We start from the raw sequence: 24,362 nt of genomic DNA, 5'->3' as shown, positions 1-24,362 counted from the left end.
ACACACCTTACAGAGCACGGCTCAGGTGTACATCCTCACACACATTACAGAGCACGGCTCAGGTGTACGTCCTCTCACACACACCTTACAGAGCACGGCTCAGGTGTACGTCCTCACACACACCTTACAGAGCACGGCTCAGGTGTACGTCCTCTCTCACACCTTACAGAGCACGGCACAGGTGTACGTCCTCTCACACACCTTACAGAGCACGGCTCAGGTGTACGTCCTCTCACACACCTTACAGAGCACGGCTCAGGTGTACGTCCTCACACACACCTTACAGAACACGGCTCAGGTGTACGTCCTCTCACACACACCTTACAGAGCACGGCTCAGGTGTAGTCCTCTCTCTCACACATTACAGAGCACGGCTCAGGTGTACGTCCTCACACTCACCTTACAGAGCACAGCTCAGGTGTACGTCCTCTCACACACCTTACAGAGCACGGCTCAGGTGTACGTCCTCACACACACCTTACAGAGCACGGCTCAGGTGTACGTCCTCACACACACACCTTACAGAGCACGGCTCAGGTGTACGTCCTCTCTCACCCACCTTACAGAGCACGGCTCAGGTGTACGTCCTCTCACACACCTTACAGAGCACGGCTCAGGTGTACGTCCTCTCACACACCTTACAGAGCACGGCTCAGGTGTATGTCCTCTCTCACCCACCTTACAGAGCACGGCTCAGGTGTACGTCCTCTCACACACCTTACAGAGCACGGCTCAGGTGTACGTCCTCTCACACACATTACAGAGCACGGCTTAGGTGTACATCCTCTCTCACACACATTACAGAGAACGGCTCAGGTGTACATCCTCTCTCACACACATTACAGAGCACGGCTCAGGTGTACGTCCTCTCTCACACACATTACAGAGCACGGCTCAGGTGTACATCCTCTCTCACACACATTACAGAGCACGGCTCAGGTGTACATCCTCACACACACACACACACACACACACACACACACACACACACACACCTTACAGAGCATGGCTCAGGTGTACATCCTCTCACACACCTTACAGAGCACAGCTCAGGTGTACATCCAATCACACACACACACCTTACAGAGCACGGCTCAGGTGTACGTCCTCTCACACACCTTACAGAGCACGGCTCAGGTGTACGTCCTCTCTCACACACATTACAGAGCACGGCTCAGGTGTACATCCTCTCTCACACACATTACAGAGCACGGCTCAGGTGTACATCCTCACACACACACACACACACACACACACACACACACCTTACAGAGCATGGCTCAGGTGTACATCCTCTCACACACCTTACAGAGCACAGCTCAGGTGTACATCGAATCACACACACACCTTACAGAGCACGGCTCAGGTGTACGTCCTCACACACAACTTACAGAGCACGGCTCAGGTATACATCCTCTCTCACACACCTTACAGAGCACGGCTCAGGTGTACATCCTCACACACACCTTACAGAGCACGGCTCAGGTGTACATCCTCTCTCACACACATTACAGAGCATGGCTCAGGTGTACGTCCTCACACACACCTTACAGAGCACGGCTCAGGTGTACGTCCTCACACACACCTTACAGAGCACGGCTCAGGTGTACATCCTCACACACACACACTTTACAGAGCACGGCTCAGGTGTACATCCAATCACACACACACACCTTACAGAGCACAGCTCAGGTGTACGTCCTCTCACACACCTTACAGAGCACGGCTCAGGTGTACATCCTCACACACACACACTTTACAGAGCACGGCTCAGGTGTACATCCAATCACACACACACACCTTACAGAGCACAGCTCAGGTGTACGTCCTCTCACACACCTTACAGAGCACAGCTCAGGTGTACGTCCTCTCACACACCTTACAGAGCACGGCTCAGGTGTACGTCCTCACACACACCTTACAGAGCACGGCTCAGGTGTACGTCCTCTCACACACCTTACAGAGCACGGCTCAGGTGTACGTCCTCTCACACACCTTACAGAGCACGGCTCAGGTGTACGTCCTCTCACACACCTTACAGAGCACGGCTCAGGTGTACGTCCTCTCACACACCTTACAGAGCACGGCTCAGGTGTACGTCCTCTCACACACCTTACAGAGCACGGCTCAGGTGTACGTCCTCTCACACACCTTACAGAGCACGGCTCAGGTGTACGTCCTCTCACACACCTTACAGAGCACGGCTCAGGTGTACGTCCTCTCACACACCTTACAGAGCACGGCTCAGGTGTACGTCCTCTCACACACCTTACAGAGCACGGCTCAGGTGTACGTCCTCTCACACACCTTACAGAGCACGGCTCAGGTGTACATCCTCTCACACACCTTACAGAGCACGGCTCAGGTGTACGTCCTCACACACACCTTACAGAGCACGGCTCAGGTGTACGTCCTCACACACCTTACAGAGCACGGCTCAGGTGTACGTCCTCACACACACCTTACAGAGCACGGCTCAGGTGTACGTCCTCTCACACACCTTACAGAGCACGGCTCAGGTGTACGTCCTCACACACATCTTACAGAGCACGGCTCAGGTGTACGTCCTCACACACACCTTACAGAGCACGGCTCAGGTGTACATCCTCTCTCACACACCTTACAGAGCACGGCTCAGGTGTACGTCCTCACACACCTTACAGAGCACGGCTCAGGTGTACGTCCTCTCACACACACCTTACAGAGCACGGCTCAGGTGTACATCCTCACACTCACCTTACAGAGCACAGCTCAGGTGTACGTCCTCTCACACACCTTACAGAGCACGGCTCAGGTGTACGTCCTCACACACCTTACAGAGCACGGCTCAGGTGTACATCCAATCACACACACACACACACACACACACACCTTACAGAGCACGGCTCAGGTGTACATCTTCTCTGACACACCTTACAGAGCACGGCTCAGGTGTACGTCCTCACACACATCTTACCGAGCACGGCTCAGGTGTACTTCCTCACACTCACCTTACAGAGCACAGCTCAGGTGTACGTCCTCACACACACCTTACAGAGCACGGCTCAGGTGTACGTCCTCACACACACACCTTACAGAGCACGGCTCAGGTGTACGTCCTCACACACACCTTACAGAGCACGGCTCAGGTGTACGTCCTCACACACACCTTACAGAGCACGGCTCAGGTGTACGTCCTCACACACACCTTACAGAGCACGGCTCAGATGTACGTCCTTACACACACCTTACAGAGCACGGCTCAGGTGTACATCCTCTCTCACACACCTTACAGAGCACGGCTCAGGTGTACAACCTCTCTCACACACCTTACAGAGCACGGCTCAGGTGTACGTCCTCACACACACACCTTACAGAGCACGGCTCAGGTGTACGTCCTCACACACACACCTTACAGAGCACGGCTCAGGTGTACGTCCTCACACACCTTACAGAACACGGCTCAGGTGTACGTCCTCTCACACACACCTTACAGAGCACGGCTCAGGTGTACGTCCTCACACACCTTACAGAGCACGGCTCAGGTGTACATCCTCTCTCACACACCTTACAGAGCACGGCTCAGGTGTACGTCCTCACACACCTTACAGAGCACGGCTCAGGTGTACATCCTCTCTCACACACCTTACAGAGCACGGCTCAGGTGTACGTCCTCACACACACCTTACAGAGCACGGCTCAGGTGTACGTCCTCACACACACCTTACAGAGCACGGCTCAGGTGTACGTCCTCACACACACACCTTACAGAGCACGGCTCAGGTGTACGTCCTCACACACACCTTACAGAGCACGGCTCAGGTGTACATCCTCTCTCACACACCTTACAGAGCACGGCGCAGGTGTACATCCTCTCACACACACCTTACAGAGCACGGCTCAGGTGTACGTCCTCACACACCTTACAGAGCACGGCTCAGGTGTACATCCTCTCTCACACACCTTACAGAGCACGGCTCAGGTGTACGTCCTCACACACACCTTACAGAGCACGGCTCAGGTGTACGTCCTCACACACACCTTACAGAGCACGGCTCAGGTGTACGTCCTCACACACACCTTACAGAGCACGGCTCAGGTGTACGTCCTCACACACACACCTTACAGAGCACGGCTCAGGTGTACATCCTCTCTCACACACCTTACAGAGCACAGCTCAGGTGTAAATCCTCTCTCACACACCTTACAGAGCACAGCTCAGGTGTACGTCCTCTCACACACACCTTACAGAGCACGGCTCAGGTGTACATCCTCTCTCACACACCTTACAGAGCACGGCTCAGGTGTACGTCCTCTCTCACACACCTTACAGAGCACGGCTCAGGTGTACGTCCTCTCTCACACACCTTACAGAGCACGGCTCAGGTGTACGTCCTCTCTCACACACCTTACAGAGCACGGCTCAGGTGTACGTCCTCACACACACCTTACAGAGCACGGCTCAGGTGTACGTCCTCTCACACACCTTACAGAGCACGGCTCAGATGTACGTCCTCACACACCTTACAGAGCACGGCTCAGGTGTACGTCCTCTCACACACCTTACAGAGCACGGCTCAGGTGTACGTCCTCTCACACACACCTTACAGAGCACGGCTCAGGTGTACATCCTCTCTCACACACATTACAGAGCATGGCTCAGGTGTACATCCTCTCACACACACCTTACAGAGCACAGCTCAGGTGTACATCCAATCACACACACACCTTACAGAGCACGGCTCAGGTGTACGTCCTCTCACACACCTTACAGAGCACGGCTCAGGTGTACGTCCTCTCTCACACACATTACAGAGCACGGCTCAGGTGTACATCCTCTCTCACACACATTACAGAGCACGGCTCAGGTGTACATACACACACACACACACACACACACACACACACACACACACACACACACACACACCTTACAGAGCATGGCTCAGGTGTACATCCTCTCACACACCTTACAGAGCACAGCTCAGGTGTACATCCAATCACACACACACCTTACAGAGCACGGCTCAGGTGTACGTCCTCACACACAACTTACAGAGCACGGCTCAGGTATACATCCTCTCTCACACACCTTACAGAGCACGGCTCAGGTGTACATCCTCACACACACCTTACAGAGCACGGCTCAGGTGTACATCCTCTCTCACACACATTACAGAGCATGGCTCAGGTGTACGTCCTCACACACACCTTACAGAGCACGGCTCAGGTGTACGTCCTCACACACACCTTACAGAGCACGGCTCAGGTGTACATCCTCACACACACACACACACACACACACACACACACACACACACACACACACACACACACTCTTTACAGAGCACGGCTCAGGTGTACATCCAATCACACACACACCTTACAGAGCACAGATCAGGTGTACGTCCTCTCACACACCTTACAGAGCACGGCTCAGGTGTACGTCCTCTCACACACCTTACAGAGCACAGCTCAGGTGTACATCCTCTCACACACACCTTACAGAGCACGGCTCAGGTGTACATCCTCTCACACACCTTACAGAGCACGGCTCAGGTGTACGTCCTCACACACACCTTACAGAGCACGGCTCAGGTGTACGTCCTCTCACACACACCTTACAGAGCACGGCTCAGGTGTACGTCCTCTCACACACCTTACAGAGCACCGCTCAGGTGTACATCCTCACACACACACCTTACAGAGCACGGCTCAGGTGTACGTCCTCACACACATTACAGAGCACGGCTCAGGTGTACGTCCTCTCACACACCTTACAGAGCACGGCTCAGGTGTACGTCCTCTCACACACCTTACAGAGCACGGCTCAGGTGTACGTCCTCACACACACACCTTACAGAGCACGGCTCACGTGTACGTCCTCACACACACCTTACAGAGCACGGCTCAGGTGTGTGTCCTCACACACACCTTACAGAACACGGCTCAGGTGTACGTCCTCACACACACCTTACAGAGCACGGCTCAGGTGTACATCCTCACACACACACACACTTTACAGAGCACGGCTCAGGTGTACATCCAATCACACATACACACACCTTACAGAGCACAGCTCAGATGTACGTCCTCTCACACACCTTACAGAGCACGGCTCAGGTGTACGTCCTCTCACACACCTTACAGAGCACGGCTCAGGTGTACGTCCTCTCACACACACCTTACAGAGCACGACTCAGGTGTACGTCCTCTCACACACCTTACAGAGCACGGCTCAGGTGTACGTCCTCACACACACACCTTACAGAGCACGGCTCACGTGTACGTCCTCACACACACCTTACAGAGCACGGCTCAGGTGTGTGTCCTCACACACACCTTACAGAACACGGCTCAGGTGTACGTCCTCACACACACCTTACAGAGCACGGCTCAGGTGTACATCCTCACACACACACACACACACACTTTACAGAGCACGGCTCAGGTGTACATCCAATCACACATACACACACCTTACAGAGCACAGCTCAGATGTACGTCCTCTCACACACCTTACAGAGCACGGCTCAGGTGTACGTCCTCTCACACACCTTACAGAGCACGGCTCAGGTGTACGTCCTCTCACACACACCTTACAGAGCACGACTCAGGTGTACATCCTCTCTCACACACATTACAGAGCACGGCTCAGGTGTACATCCTCTCACACACACCTTACAGAGCACGGCTCAGGTGTACGTCCTCTCACACACACCTTACAGAGCACGGCTCAGGTGTACGTCCTCTCACACACCTTACAGAGCACGGCTCAGGTGTACATCCTCTCACACACCTTACAGAGCACGGCTCAGGTGTACGTCCTCACACACACCTTACAGAGCACGGCTCAGGTGTACGTCCTCTCACACACCTTACAGAGCACGGCTCAGGTGTACGTCCTCTCACACACCTTACAGAGCACGGCTCAGGTGTACGTCCTCTCACACACCTTACAGAGCACGGCTCAGGTGTACGTCCTCTCACACACCTTACAGAGCACGGCTCAGGTGTACGTCCTCTCACACACCTTACAGAGCACGGCTCAGGTGTACGTCCTCACACACACCTTACAGAGCACGGCTCAGGTGTACGTCCTCTCACACACCTTACAGAGCACGGCTCAGGTGTACGTCCTCTCACACACCTTACAGAGCACGGCTCAGGTGTACGTCCTCTCACACACCTTACAGAGCACGGCTCAGGTGTACGTCCTCTCACACACCTTACAGAGCACGGCTCAGGTGTACGTCCTCTCACACACCTTACAGAGCACGGCTCAGGTGTACGTCCTCTCACACACCTTACAGAGCACGGCTCAGGTGTACGTCCTCTCACACACCTTACAGAGCACGGCTCAGGTGTATGTCCTCACACACACCTTACAGAACACGGCTCAGGTGTACGTCCTCACACACACCTTACAGAGCACGGCTCAGGTGTACGTCCTCTCACACACCTTACAGAGCACGGCTCAGGTGTACGTCCTCACACACATTACAGAGCACGGCTCAGGTGTACATCCTCACATACACCTTACAGAGCACGGCTCAGGTGTACGTCCTCACACACATTACAGAGCACGGCTCAGGTGTACGTCCTCTCACACACCTTACAGAGCACGGCTCAGGTGTACGTCCTCACACACACACACACACACACACACACACACCTTACAGAGCACGGCTCAGGTGTACGTCCTCACACACACCTTACAGAGCACGGCTCAGGTGTACGTCCTCACACACACCTTACAGAGCACGGCTCAGGTGTACGTCCTCACACACACCTTACAGAGCACGGCTCAGGTGTACGTCCTCACACACACCTTACAGAGCACGGCTCAGGTGTACGTCCTCACACACACACACCTTACAGAGCAGAGCTCAGGTGTACGTCCTCTCACACACCTTACAGAGCACGGCTCAGGTGTATGTCCTCACACACACCTTACAGAGCACGGCTCAGGTGTACATCCTCACACACACCTTACAGAGCACGGCTCAGGTGTACGTCCTCACACACACCTTACAGAGCACGGCTCAGGTGTACGTCCTCACACACACCTTAACAGAGCACGGCTCAGGTGTACGTCCTCACACACACACCTTACAGAGCACGGCTCAGGTGTACGTCCTCTCACACAAGCTGTATCTGGAACCTCTCATTAGCGGCTACATACATATTCTCTGCAATACGTCACACGCTCACCTCATGGAAGAAGGCGGAGGCGAAGAAAACAGCAGTTTGCGCTGCCCATTTGGACATTCCGCGCCTCATCATCGGTTTGTAGAAGTGTCTAAAATATAGAAAAATAAAATCCCTGAGATCAGGAGCAGATCAGACACCTCTTCCCGGCTACAGGCTCCATCCTACAGCTCTATTCCAGATACGTCCTAATATAATGCTGCACCGCTCCACCATAAGCCGACATGCCTCAACTGTATTACAGCACTACTCCCCCACAGTCTGTCCTGTACCTCCATACCCCAACAATTCCCACCCTTCCGTCCCATCTCTGTACTGCACCTCCATACCCCAACAATTCCCACCCTTCCATCCTATCGCTGTCCTGCACCTCCATACCCCAACAATTCTCACCCTTCCTTCCCATCACTGTACTGCACCTCCATACCCCAACAATTCCCACCCTTCCATCCTATCGCTGTCCTGCACCTCCATACCCCAACAATTCCCACCCTTCCATCCTATCGCTGTCCTGCACCTCCATACCCCAACAATTCCCAACCTTCCGTCCCATCTCTGTACCTCCATACCCCAACAATTCCCACCCTTCCGTCCCATCTCGGTACCTCCATACCCCAACAATTCCCACCCTTCTGTCCCATCTCTGTACCTCCATACCCCAACAATTCCCACCCTTCCGTCCCATTTCTGTACTGCACCTCCATACCCCAACAATTCCCACCCTTCCGTCCCATCTCTGTACTGCACCTCCATACCCCAACAATTCCCACCCTTCCGTCCCATCTGTGTACCGTACATCCATACCCCAACAATTCCCACCCTTCCGTCCTATCGCTGTACTGTACCTCCATACCCCAACAATTCCCACCCATCCGTCCCATCTCTGTACTGCGCCTCCATAACCCAACAATTCTCACCCATCCGTCCTATCACTGTATCGTGCCTTCATACCGCAACAATTCCCACCCATACGTCCTATCACTGTACTCCATACCCCAACAATTCCCACCCATCCGACCTATCACTGTACCGTGCCTTCATACCCCAACAATTCCCACCCATCGGTCCTACTGCTGTACTGCACCTCCATACCCCAACAATTCTCACCCTTCCGTCCCATCTCTGTACTGCACCTCCATACCCCAACAATTCTCACCCTTCCGTCCCATCTCTGTACTGCACCTCCATACCCCAACAATTCTCACCCATCCGTCCTATCACTGTACTGTGCCTTCATACCCAAACAATTCCCACCCATCGGTCCTACTGCTGTACTGCACCTCCATACCCCAACAATTCTCACCCTTCCGTCCCATCTCTGTACTGCACCTCCATACCCCAACAATTCTCACCCTTCCGTCCCATCTCTGTACTGCACCTCCATACCCCAACAATTCTCACCCATCCGTCCTACCACTGTACCGTGCCTTCATACCCAAACAATTCCCACCCATCCGTCCTATCACTGTACCATGCCTTCATACCCAGATTCCCACCCTTCCGTTGTATCGCTGTACTGTGCCTCCATACCTTAACAATTCCCACCCATCCGTCCTATCACTGTACTGTGCCTCCATACCCCAACAATTCCCACCCGTCCGTCCTACCACTGTACCGTGCCTCCATACCCAGATTCCCACCCATCCGTCCTATCGCTGTACTGCGCCTCCATACCCTGATAATTCCTAACCACCAGGATGGGCAGCAGCACCAGTGACACCATGGATGTGGTAAGAAGGGGTGGTGGGGGGTGATATATGCGCTGGTCACCGCAGAACAGAGGATTGGTCAGGTATAGAGGGACTAGTGGTGGTCAGACAGGGTACACTGGTGACTGGAAGCCTCTGTTTACCTCCCATCCGTGCACTGTACAGCCTCCTCTGCCTGATGCGAGACAGGTAACGCGCCTCCTGTTGGGAGAGCTGGTTTCCTCCTTCGCTGGTTCCCGTACACGGCACCGTTGCTCTACGTTCTCAAGGGTGGACTCCTGAGCGGCGGATCCCCCGCCTTTGTGGGAAGAGTGGATTTATCTGTGCGCCCCCCCGCAGACAATAGAATGATAGAAGTCTCCGGTCAGGGTTGAGGAACGCCCATGAGCAGCAACAACCTTTTATATAACAGCCGTTGTCATTACGCCAGCCGGCTGCCTCCAGAAGCATGGCACACGTCTCGCTGGCCCTCTGCCATCACTCTGCCCTGGTACCAGAACCAGCACTCGGTCTCATTACTGCCAGGACAGCGCCAGGCGCTATATGCCGGTCATGGCAGTATATGCTGTACCATTCAGGGCATGTACGCAGTGCTACACTACGCTTGTGGATTCAACCACATGGCCCTCCGTAACTGAGAAGACGGGGCTGTTCTAGCCAGACTATACTGTCTTATACTGTGCATCTAGTCTTAGGACAGTTGAGGTGTAAGTAATGCAGATAAAAGCCCCCCACCCTCCCCCGACACACACCGGTTACCTGATGCACCATTTGTGGACGGGGATATTCCAGTTCTGCCAGAAGTAGGTCACAGTTTCAGAGTTCCTGAGGAATGAAGAGACCAAATAAATGACAGACTGGAAGATACTTTGGGGACTCTAAAGGACAGTTTCTCAGCCACCAGGTAACCCTGAGCCGTCCAGATGATGCGAGACTAGGAACTAGCCATGAGATAGTAGTGGACATCTGCCCCATTCCCTTCACTCACCACCAGTCCCGGTAGAACTCTCGGTCTCCAAATCGCATTAACTCAGCCACAAAGTTCATGGAAGAGTGAAAGAACCAGTAGAAGAAGATCAACCAAATGAGGTGGTTGGGGACCTGTAACAGAATCCAGGAGAAAACCAGCCGATGAAGACCTTTCATATACAGCGGAAGCCACCAGACTACAAGCAGAGAACGCAACCTACCGCCAACTTCAGGAGACGCTCAATGATCCTGGAGTAATCCATGTCCTGGAGGAGAGAGGAACAGATTACATGACGCAGATGGGCCTCATTCTGAGCAGAACGCAACGCCGCTAAGTGCGCCAGCCACTGCAGCAAGATTCCCCACTGAACGCTAACATAAGTGTCCGTATGGCTTCACGAGTATCGCTGCACGGCCCCAACTGCCACCAATCGTTTCGCCACTTACACCAAGCTGAGGCAACAGATCCCTCAGATACAGGTGTCCCAACTCCATACACATGCCTCAGTCTGGCCCACATGAATCCCATGACACGCCCACATGATCAAAATGGCCCACGCCAATCCCATGACACGCCCACATGATCAAACTGGCCCACACCAATCCCATGACACGCCCACATGATCAAACTGGCCCACACCAATCCCATGACACGCCCACATGATCAAACTGGCCCACACCAATCCCATGAAACGCCCACATGATCAAACTGGCCCACGCCAATCCCAAGTGATCAAACTGGCCCACACCAATCCCATGACATGCCCACATGATCAAACTGGCCCACGCCAATCCCATGACATGCCCACATGATCAAACTGGCCCACACCAATCCCATGACATGCCCACATGATCAAACTGGCCCACGCCAATCCCATGACATGCCCACATGATCAAACTGGCCCACGCCAATCCCATGACATGCCCACATGATCAAACTAGTCCACGCCAATCCCATGACATGCCCACATAATCAAACTGGCCCACACCAATCCCATGAAACGCCCACATGATCAAACTGGCCCACGCCAATCCCAAATGATCAAACTGGCCCACACCAATCCCATGACATGCCCACATGATCAAACTGGCCCACGCCAATCCCATGACATGCCCACATGATCAAACTGGCCCACACCAATCCCATGACATGCCCACATGATCAAACTGGCCCACGCCAATCCCATGACATGCCCACATGATCAAACTGGCCCACACCAATCCCATGACATGCCCACATGATCAAACTGGCCCACGCCAATCCCATGACATGCCCACATGATCAAACTGGCCCACACCAATCCCATGACATGCCCACATGATCAAACTGGCACACGCCAATCCCATGACATGCCCACATGATCAAACTGGCCCACACCAATCCCATGACATGCCCACATGATCAAACTAGCCCACGCCAATCCCATGACATGCCCACATGATCAAACTAGTCCACGCCAATCCCATGACACGCCCACATGATCAAACTGGCCCACACCAATCCCATGACACGCCCACATGATCAAACTGGCCCACGCCAATCCCATGACACGCCCACATGATCAAACTGGCCCACGCCAATCCCATGACATGCTCACATGATCAAACTGGCCCACGCCAATCCCATGACACGCCCATGCAACAAATCTTTGCTGTGTATTTTCAGGTAAGCAGCCCCATAGCGGCCCAGAAACGCCCACTTCACAAACTGGCGGCTCTTGTATCCATCATAAAGGTGAACAGTCGCAGTGTGGCGCAGTCAGCTGGCAACCGGGAGACGCCAAGTCTGACAACACGGAGAACAGGACACGGTACAGTGCCTGGACATAACACACAGTAATCAGCCTGACAACACTGAGATCAGGACACGGTACAGTGCTGGGACATAACACACAGTAATCAGCCTGACAACACGGAGAGTAGGACACGGTACAGTGCCGGGACATAACACACAGTAATCAGCCTGACAACACGGAGAGCGGGACACGGTACAGTGCCGGGACATACAACACAATACTCAGCCTGACAACACTGAGAGCAGGACACAGTACAGTGCCGGGACATAACACACAGTACTCAGCCTGACAACACGGAGAGCGGGACACGGTACAGTGCCGGGACATAACACACAGTAATCAGCCTGACAACACTGAGAGCAGGACACGGTACAGTGCCGGGACATAACACACAATACTCAGCCTGACAACACGGAGATCAGGACACGGTACAGTGCCGGGACATAACACACAATACTCAGCCTGACAACACTGAGATCAGGACACGGTACAGTGCCGGGACATAACACACAGTACTCAGCCTGACAACACTGAGATCAGGACACGGTACAGTGCCGGGACATAACACACAATACTCAGCCTGACAACACTGAGATCAGGACACGGTACAGTGCCGGGACATAACACACAGTACTCAGCCTGACAACACTGAGATCAGGACACGTTACAGTGCCGGGACATAACACACAATACTCAGCCTGACAACACTGAGAGCAGGACACGGTACAGTGCCGGGACATAACACACAGTACTCAGCCTGACAACACTGAGATCAGGACACGGTACAGTGCCGGGACATAACACACAGTACTCAGCCTGACAACACTGAGAGCAGGACACGGTACAGTGCCGGGACATAACACACAATACTCAGCCTGACAACACTGAGAGCAGGACACGGTACAGTGCCGGGACATAACACACAGTACTCAGCCTGACAACACTGAGATCAGGACACGGTACAGTGCTGGGACATAACACACAGTAATCAGCCTGACAACACGGAGAGTAGGACACGGTACAGTGCCGGGACATAACACACAGTAATCAGCCTGACAACACGGAGAGCAGGACACGGTACAGTGCCGGGACATAACACACAGTAATCAGCCTGACAACACGGAGAGTAGGACACGGTACAGTGCCGGGACATAACACACAGTAATCAGCCTGACAACACGGAGAGCAGGACACGGTACAGTGCCGGAACATAACACACAGTACTCAACCTGACAACACTGAGATCAGGACACGGTACAGTGCCGGGACATAACACACAGTACTCAGCCTGACAACACTGAGAGCAGGACACGGTACAGTGCCGGGACATAACACACAGTACTCAGCCTGACAACACTGAGAGCAGGACACGGTACAGTGCCGGGACATAACACACAATACTCAGCCTGACAACACGGAGAGCGGGACACGGTACAGTGCCGGGACATAACACACAGTAATCAGCCTGACAACACGGAGAGTAGGACACGGTACAGTGCCGGGACATAACACACAGTAATCAGCCTGACAACACGGAGAGCAGGACACGGTACAGTGCCGGGACATAACACACAGTACTCAGCCTGACAACACGGAGAGCGGGACACGGTACAGTGCCGGGACATAACACACAGGACTCAGCCTGACAACACGGAGAGTAGGACACGGTACAGTGCCGGGACATAACACACAGTAATCAGCCTGACAACACGGAGAGCAGGACACGGTACAGTGCCGGGACATAACACACAGTACTCAGCCTGACAACACGGAGAGCGGGACACGGTACAGTGCCGGGACATAACACACAGGACTCAGCCTGACAACACGGAGAGCAGGACACGGTACAGTGCCGGGACATAACACACAGTACTCAGCCTGACAACACGGAGAGTAGGACACGGTACAGTGCCGGGACATAACACACAGTAATCAGCCTGACAACACTGAGATCAGGACACGGTACAGTGCCGGGACATAACACACAGTACTCAGCCTGACAACACTGAGATCAGGACACGGTACAGTGCCGGGACATAACACACAGTACTCAGCCTGACAACACTGAGATCAGGACACGGTACAGTGCCGGGACATAACACACAGTACTCAGCCTGACAACACGGAGAGCGGGACACGGTACAGTGCCGGGACATAACACACAGTACTCAGCCTGACATGGAGAGAGTATGTGGACATAAAGTGTTAGCTGGTAGGTCACTACTCTTATGATATGGAGAGAGGACGGTGACATAACTCTGGCTAGTAAGCGTATACACACTGACAGTACGTCGGGGAGAGGTCTGTCTTCGGCCTCCCCACGCACGGCAGGACCTAGCGGCGAGTGGGGGTGGTCTGCTGTAAAGTCCATCTCTAACACTGAATAAGAGACTGGCTACACTTGCAGCTCCAGCAACTAGGTCGCGGGTACCCTGCAATCAGTGCTAAAAAGGTGGAGCCCCCCTCCCACCATGAGCTCAGGGAATCTGATGGCCAAAATGGCGGAGGGGTAGCGGGGATGGAAACGTCTGCCCCAGCTTATGTCAAAGCAGTGTCCACAGATAGCAGGATACATTACATTATATAATCACTGACTAATGCCATTCTCCCACCTGAGTACAGACCATGAAACTTACAGAGAGGAACGTGCACTGCAGATAGAGCGGCTGATCATAAGCTCTGGGGGCCTGCCATACGCAGCACGTGGAGGGAGCCCGTTATATGGCATCAAGATTAAATCAGACAAGGGCTATAATTGTAGAACAAACAGCTTTATATTATATATACTCGTCACACACTAACCCGAAACGGTTTCATGGAATTCTGGATTGTTGGGACCATCCACTGGAAAACAAAGAGAAATACAATACGTAATTACAGATATCTCTCCTCCAAGGACAGGTAGTAACATAGCTTTCTTCTCTCTCTCTCATTACCAACGTCTCCCCCCTCCTCCTCTACCATATCCCAGTTACCAACAATGTCCCCTCCTCCTCCGCTACCATAACCCAGTTACCAGTAATGTCTCCTCCTCCTCCTCTACCATATCCCAGTTACCAGTAATGTCTCCTCCTCCTCCTCCTCTATCATATCCCAGTTACCAGTAATGTCTCCTCCTCCTCCTCTACCATATCCCAGTTACCAACAATGTCCCCTCCTCCTCCGCTACCATAACCCAGTTACCAGTAATGTCTCCTCCTCCTCCTCTACCATATCCCAGTTACCAGTAATGTCTCCTCCTCCTCCTCCTCTATCATATCCCAGTTACCAGTAATGTCTCCTCCTCCTCCTCTACCATATCCCAGTTACCAGTAATGTCTCCTCCTCCTCTACCATATCCCAGTTACCAGTAATGTCTCCTCCCTCCTCTACCATATCCCAGTTACCAGTAATGTCTCCTCCCTCCTCCTCTACCATATCCCAGTTACCAGTAATGTCTCCTCCTCCTCTACCATAACCCAGTTACCAGTAATGTCTCCTCCTCCTCCTCTACCATAACCCAGTTACCAGTAATGTCTCCTCCTCCTCCTCCTCCTTTACCATAACCCAGTTACCAGTAATGTCTCCTCCCTCCTCCTCTACCATAATCCAGTTACCAGTAATGTCTCCTCCTCCTCCTCCTCTACCATATCCCAGTTACCAGTAATGTCTCCTCCCTCCTCCACCATAACCCAGTTACCAGTAATGTCTCCTCCTCCTCCACCATAACCCAGTTACCAGTAATGTCTCCTCCTCCTCCGCTACCATAACCCAGTTACCTGTAATGTCTCCTCCTCCTCCTCTACCATATCCCAGTTACCAGTAATGTCTCCTCCCTCCTCCTCCTCTACCATAACCCAGTTACCAGTAATGTCTCCTCCCTCCTCCGCTACCATATCCCAGTTACCAGTAATGTCTCCTCCCTCCTCCGCTACCATATCCCAGTTACCAGTAATGTCTCCTCCCTCCTCCTCTACCATATCCCAGTTACCAGTAATGTCTCCTCCTCCTTTACCATATCCCAGTTACCAGTAATGTCTCCTCCCTCCTCCGCTACCATATCCCAGTTACCAGTAATGTCTCCTCCCTCCTCCTCTACCATATCCCAGTTACCAGTAATGTCTCCTCCTCCTCCTCTACCATATCCCAGTTACCAGTAATGTCTCCTCCTCCTCCTCTACCATAACCCAGTTACCAGTAATGTCTCCTCCTCCTCCTCCTTTACCATAACCCAGTTACCAGTAATGTCTCCTCCCTCCTCCTCTACCATAACCCAGTTACCAGTAATGTCTCCTCCCTCCTCCTCTACCATAACCCAGTTACCAGTAATGTCTCCTCCTCCTCCTCTACCATAATCCAGTTACCAGTAATGTCTCCTCCTCCTCCTTTACCATATCCCAGTTACCAGTAATGTCTCCTCCTCCTCCTCTACCATATCCCAGTTACCAGTAATGTCTCCTCCCTCCTCCTCTACCATAACCCAGTTACCAGTAATGTCTCCGCCCTCCTCCTCTACCATATCCCAGTTACCAGTAATGTCTCCTCCCTCCTCCTCTACCATAACCCAGTTACCAGTAATGTCTCCTCCTCCTCCTCTACCATATCCCAGTTACCAGTAATATCTCCTTCCTCCTCCTCTACCATAACTCAGTTACCAGTAATGTCTCCTCCCTCCTTCGCTACCATATCCCAGTTACCAGTAATGTCTCCTCCTCCTCTTCTACCATATCCCAGTTACCAGTAATGTCTCCTCCCTCCTCCTCTACCATAACCCAGTTACCAGTAATGTCCCCTCCTCCTCTACCATAACCCAGTTACCAGTAATGTCCCCTCCTCCTCTACCATAACCCAGTTACCAGTAATGTCTCCTCACTCCTCCGCTACCATAACCCAGTTACCAGTAATGTCTCCTCCCTCCTCCTCTACCATATCCCAGTTACCAGTAATGTCTCCTCCCTCCTCCTCTACCATATCCCAGTTACCAGTAATGTCTCCTCCCTCCTCCTCTACCATATCCCAGTTACCAGTAATTTCTTTTTCATCCACTTGGGGTCACTGGAGTACTCTTGGGATATGGACGGCTTCCACAGGAACAAGGCACTGAATATTTAAATTTAGAACACTCCACCCCTCCATATCCCAGAGTACCTCAGTGTTTTTTCTGTGCTCAAGTAGCAACAGGCTCAGGGGTGTTAGTTGGAATTTGGGATCAGATTTCATATAGTACTGGCCACGTGTACTGCACTTGGCCAGATATATATATATCACATCTACCACATGTACAGTATGTTTTGTGGATTCAGTTACGAATACAATTTCTGCTCCGGTTTTAAAGCCAGTTTCCTCCCCGGACCCTCCATGGGAAATGCTAGCCAATGTACTGGCTGGGGTGCAATCAGAATTGACCGCTGCTCGACAAGAGCGGGAAGCGGCAAGATCTGAGTCTAGGGTGAGACCGCCAGAACTACCGGAGGCGTCTCAGCCTTGCGAAAGGTCCAAACCCATTTTGGGTAGACGGGATAAATTTCATATGTCTTATGATTTACCTGTTTCGGCTATGTTGCATTCTGACGATTCCATGCCAGACCTCACGGAACAAGATCAGGGTGAGGAGGGCGAAGTGGAGTCAGATAGTGATGATTTTAACAGCCCAGGCGTTGATAATCTCATCAGAGCGGTGCGTCACTCTCTGAAGTTTACAGAGATTGAGGAGCCTCTGACAAATGATGAAGTCGTATTTACTAAACGACAGAGATCTCCAGTGTGTTTTTCTGTTTCGGAATCTCTTAATAAGATGTTAGTAGAAACACGACAGAATCCGGATAAACGGTTTTCTATACCTCGCAGATTTAAGTCTAGTTACCCGTTTCCAGACTCGGTGACATGTACATGGGAGAATCTGCCAATGGTTCATTCGTCTGTGTCGAAACTTACAAAGAAATTAACCATACTAGTACAAACTGCTACTACGCTTAAGGACCCTTCAGACCGTAAACTAGAAACTATGCTAAAGTCCATGTATATAGCAGCAGGAGTGCTGCTGAGACCTGGGTTGGTTGGCATCTGGGACACTAAGGCGCTCATAGTATGGATAACAGAACTCAAGTCTGGTCTACATGACGATCACCTTATACTTCTTGCTGATCAAATCTGTGAGGCTGCGGAGTATCTATGTACAGCTTCTACTGACGTCTGTCAGCTCACTTCGCGCATTTCATCGTCACTGGTTACAGTACGACGAGCTCTCTGGCTGCGTTCTTGGCAAGCGGAGGCAGAGGTCAAAAGAGGTATAGAGGCGGTACCTTACGGTGGCGAGAAGTTGTTTGGTCCTGAATTGGACAAATGGATTTCTGTGGGCCACGGGAGGAAAGTCTGTTTTCTTACCATTGCCTCCAACGGTACCTAGACGGAAATACTCTGGACCTGCGTTCAAATCCTTTAGACCTCAGCCCTTTCGCGGGCGTGGCAGAGGAACAGCCACGCCTGGTAGACTGAGTCGAGGACGTGGTTTCCAACAAAACAACACAAGTCGTCAAGACGCTAAGGTCACCGACAAGACAGTGGCATGACGGACTCCCAGCCCATCTCGGATCTCCAATTGTGGGAGCACGTCTTCAGACGTTCCATTTGGCGTGGTTCCAGACATCCACAGATGGGTGGATCCGCAATTTAGTGTTAAGAGGTTACAAAATAGAGTTCGACTGTCTTCCGCCACTGCGGTTTTTCAAGACAGGACTACCTCTCTCGGACGACAAGAGGGCGGTTCTGCAAATTGCCATTCAGTCCCTACTGGATTCAGCAGTTTTGATTCAGGTCCCGGTACAACAACAAGGTCAGGGTTATTATTCCAGTCTGTTTGTGGTACCGAAGCCGGATGGCTCAGTCAGACCAATATTGAACTTAAAGGGTCTCACTCAGTACGTAACTTACTACAGATTCAAGATGGAATCTCTGCGGTCAGTAATTGCAGGTTTAGAGCCAAAGGAATTCATGATTGCACTAGATCTCAAGGATGCGTACATACACATTCCGATTTGACAACCTCATCAGAGGTTCTTGCGTTTTGTAATACGCCAGAACCATTACCAGTTTCAGGCTCTACCGTTTGGCCTCTCGTGAGCGCCTCGGGTATTCACCAAAGTGATGTCTGTGATGATAGCTCATCTCAGATCCCTGGGAGTGACAATAGTTCCGTACTTAGACGATCTGCTCATCAAAGCTCCGTCTCAACAGATGCTTCTCCAACATGACTGCTAACGTACAATGTACTGGTTCACCACGGTTGGATTGTCAACTTCAAGAAATCACATCTGATTCCGTCTCAACGACTTCAATTCCTAGGTATGATTCTCGATATGGTAAATCAAAGAATTTACCTACCACAACAGAAAGTACAGATTATTCGCCATCTGGTACAATTAGTGCTCAAGCCACGCACAGTCTCGGTACATTTGTGCATTCGCCTCTTAGGAACAATGGTGGCGGCTTTCGAAGCGCTTCAGTTCAGAAGATTTCACTCACGTCCATTTCAACTGGATGTGCTCGCACAGTGGTCGGGCTCGCATCTGCAGATTCACCACAGGGTGAGGTTGTCGCCACGGGCAAGAGTGCCTCTACTTTGGTGGCTCAAAGTACACAATTTAACCGCAGGGAAACTGTTCGGCGGCTGGAATTGGATAATTCTAACGACGGACGCGAGTCTCAGAGGTTGGGGAGCTGTAGTTCAAAATTGTCAGCTCCAGGGTCTCTGGGCGGATCACGAAAGATTGCTGTCTATAAATGTCCTGGAATTCAGTGCAATTTACAATGCGCTACGACAAGCAGTACACATGCTTCGGTCTCAGACTGTCCAGGTGCAGTCAGACAACGCGACGGCAGTCGCATACATCAACAAACAAGGAGGAACGAGAAGCTGCATGCGGGAAGTAGCTCGAATCCTCAATTGGGCAGAATACCACCAGGTGATATTGTCGGCAGTGTTCATTCCGGGAGTGGACAACTGGGAGGCGGATTATCTCAGCCGTCGGGATTTTCATCCAGGAGAATGGGCATTAAATTCAGAAGTGTTTCACATGTTGGTCCAGAGGTGGGGTTACCCTCAAGTGGACCTGATGGCGTCTCGCCACAATCACCAAACGCCCCAGTATGTGTCCAGAACGAGAGATCCAAAGGCAGTGGCGGTGGATGCTCTCACAATCGCGTGGCCGTACAGCCTCGTGTATCTGTTTCCACCGTTTCCTCTGCTCCCTCTGGTGCTAAAACGGATCAAAAGAGAGTCTGTCACAGTCATACTAGTGGCGCCTCATTGGCCTCGGAGAGCTTGGTTCTCGGATCTCCGCGGACTACTCGCAGAAGATCCTTGGCCGCTCCCACTACGTCCGGACTTGTTACAACAGGGTCCGTTCCTTTACCCCGATTTAGCGCGGCTGCGGTCGACGGGGTGGCTATTGAGACCGCACTCTTAAGAAGAGAGGGCATTCCAGAATCGGTTATACCAACCATGTTACGAGCTAGGAAGCCAGTTACGGCAGCTCATTATTACAGAATTTGGCGTGCCTATATAGGTTGGTGTGAAGCTCGGAAGTTTCCGACATCATCTTTCAAGTTATCCCGTCTTTTGTTATTTCTACAGACGGGCTTAGATATATTTCTCTGAGGAAGCCGCTGAATAAGTGACAGGCGGAGAAACGCGTAAGAGCTATTCACCATACCCGGTACCGGTTGTTCAAGCCTGCTTAAGCCTTTTTAACCTGCTCTGAATTGGACCCGTGTTTGGACACTCCGGATAAGACCCATGTCAACGGCCATTTATGCACCAGGAGTCGGGAGATACCAAAACATCGGACCACAAAGGTTAAATTTTAATCTCTAAGGCAGGTTGTATGCATTAGCTGCATGGACATTTTCATTGATCTCTGACAGCTCAATTTTAATACGCACTAATCCATCATTGCTTGTTTTGAACCGTGGAATCCACTGATAAATCTGCCTCAGTGGAAATTGTTAATACTACTAATTGCTGCTACTAATTGACTGGCTTCTACTAAATCATCTTAGCATTGCTGGAAGAGACTGTCAGGTTAGAGTGACTACACTCATGTGATGTGACTAATTACTTCACGGATTAAATTATCATCAAGGCTTTTCTAGATTGCATTGTACTAATTATGTTGATTATCCCATGATTGCAGGTCTAATCGGTACTTAGGATTCTGGTATTTATATGTATATATTGCTTTTAAACTACATTTAATAATAAAAAGTACACATGTTTTAGATTAGCGCTGTTATTTTTGTTTGTTTGGTTGTTTCAGTTAGAGGGTAGTGTACTCTCCCTCTTTTTAACAGCTGCCATCTAAACCAAGAGTGTTCTTTCACACTAATTTATGCACACACGATCTATTTAGCAATTAGCGCCAAGCTGCTGTTTGTTTGTGGGCTTAGATGGAGGACTGCGTTTATCTACACTAAAGGTGCAGGTATCTGCGTTGTCAATTTACTTTCAAAGACAATTGGCTCTATTGCCGTCTGTACACACTTTTCTACAAGGTGTCCTCAGAGTACTGCCTCCATTCATTCCACCTACAGCGCCATGGGACTTGAATCTGGTTTTAGATTTCTTACAGTCTTCATATTTTGAACCCTTACAACAAGTGGATATAAAGTTTCTCACTTGGAAAACTATTTTCTTCTAGCCTTAGCTTCGGTAAGGCGTGTTTCAGATTTGGGTGCCTTGTCATGCAAGCCACCGTATTTGGTGTTTCATGATGACAGAGCGGAACTTCGGACGAATCCCGCTTTCTTACCAAAGGTAGTGTCATCTTTTCACATCAATCAACCAATAGTAGTTCCTGTGTTAACAGGACATTCTGGAACTCTGGATGTGGTACGCGCATTACGCGTTTATGTATCCCGAACGTCTACAGTTCGTAAGACGGATACGTTGTTTGTTCTCTATTATGCTGCCAAGATGGGTTGGCCAGCGTCTAAGCAGACCTTATCCAGATGGATAAAACTGACTATACGTCAGGCTTACCTTCATGCTAGGTTACAGCCGCCTACATCAGTAACAGCTCATTCCACATGTTCTGTGGGAACTTCATGGGCAGCTGGTCGTGGAGCTTCTACGACGCAGCTTTGTCGTGCGGCTACATGGTCATCAGTGTACACGCTTGTGCGCTTTTACAAGTTTGATACGTTTGCGGCATCAGCATCTAGCTTTGGCCGCCTAGTGTTACAGGTGCCAAACAGCTCTCCCGCCCAAGGGGGAAGCTTTGGTACGTCCCAAGAGTACTCCAGTGACCACTAGTGGATGAAAAAGAAAATAAGAATTTACTCACCGGTAATTCTATTTCTCGTAGTCCGTAGTGGATGCTGGGTACTCCGTAAGGACCATGGGGAATAGACGGGCTCCGCAGGAGACTGGGCACTCTTTAAAGAAAGATTAGGTACTACATCTGGTGTGCACTGGCTCCTCCCTCTATGCCCCTCCTCCAGACCTCAGTTAGGGAAACTGTGCCCGGAAGAGCTGACATTACCAGGAAAGGATTTTGAATCCCGGGTAAGACTCATACCAGCCACACCAATCACACCGTACAACTCGTGATAACTATACCCAGTTAACAGTATGAACAATAGCTGAGCCTCATTCAACAGATGGCTCAGAACAATAACCCTATAGTTAAGCAATAACTATATACAAGTATTGCAGAAATCCGCACTTGGGACGGGCTCCCAGCATCCACTACGGACTACGAGAAATAGAATTACCGGTGAGTAAATTCTTATTTTCTCTGACGTCCTAGTGGATGCTGGGTACTCCGTAAGGACCATGGGGATTATACCAAAGCTCCCAAACGGGCGGGAGAGTGCGGATGACTCTGCAGCACCGAATGAGCAAAATCAAGGTCCTCCTCAGCCAGGGTATCAAACTTGTAGAATTTTGCAAAAGTGTTTGATCACGACCAAGTAGCAGCTCGGCAAAGTTGTAAAGCCGAGACCCCCTCGGGCAGCCGCCCAAGAAGAGCCCACCTTCCTCGTGGAATGGGCTTTTACAGATTTAGGATGCGGCAGTCCAGCCGCAGAGAGTGCAAGTTGAATCGTGCTACAGATCCAGCGAGCAATAGTCTGCTTAGAAGCAGAAGCACCCAGCTTGTTGGGTGCATGCAGGATAAATAGCGAGTCAGTTTTTCTGACTCTAGCTGTCCTGGAAACATAGATTTTCAGGGCCCGGACTACGTCCAGCAACTTGGAATCCTCCAAGTCCCGAGTAGCCGCAGGCACCACAATAGGTTGGTTCAAATGAAACGCTGATACTACCTTAGGGAGAAATTGGGGACGAGTCCTCAATTCTGCCCTGTCCATATGGAAGATCAGATAAGGGCTTTTACATGACAAAGCCGCCAATTCTGACACACGCCTAGCCGAAGCCAAGGCCAAAAGCATGACCACTTTCCACGTGAGATACTTCAACTCCACGGTCTGAAGTGGCTCAAACCAATGTGATTTTAGGAAATCCAACACTACGTTGAGATCCCAAGGTGCCACTGGAGGCACAAAAGGGGGCTGAATATGCAGCACTCCCTTAACAAACGTCTGAACTTCAGGCAGTGAAGCCAGTTCTTTTTGAAAGAAAATAGACAGGGCCGAAATCTGGACTTTTATGGATCCCAATTTTAGGCCCAAAGTCACGCCTGACTGTAGGAAGTGCAGAAATCGA

At 51.4% G+C, this 24,362-nt stretch overlaps 1 protein-coding gene across 1 annotated transcript in view; it reads right to left on the bottom strand.

Annotated features, from left to right (window-relative positions):
• Positions 1–24,362, bottom strand: part of DGAT1 (diacylglycerol O-acyltransferase 1) — a 133,881-nt gene that overhangs the window by 84,193 nt on the left and 25,326 nt on the right. Inside the window, exons 6-10 of the mRNA XM_063921071.1 lie at positions 15,467–15,508; positions 11,090–11,134; positions 10,888–11,000; positions 10,659–10,724; positions 8,194–8,281 (exon numbers count right to left, since the gene is read on the bottom strand). Coding sequence (XP_063777141.1) covers positions 8,194–8,281; positions 10,659–10,724; positions 10,888–11,000; positions 11,090–11,134; positions 15,467–15,508 — 354 coding nt within the window. The remainder of the gene's footprint in view (positions 1–8,193; positions 8,282–10,658; positions 10,725–10,887; positions 11,001–11,089; positions 11,135–15,466; positions 15,509–24,362) is intronic.

Source organism: Pseudophryne corroboree, chromosome 5, assembly GCF_028390025.1.
Source record: "Pseudophryne corroboree isolate aPseCor3 chromosome 5, aPseCor3.hap2, whole genome shotgun sequence".
Taxonomy (NCBI): Eukaryota; Metazoa; Chordata; class Amphibia; order Anura; family Myobatrachidae; genus Pseudophryne; species Pseudophryne corroboree.
This window is presented reverse-complemented; position numbering and strand designations above follow the sequence as displayed.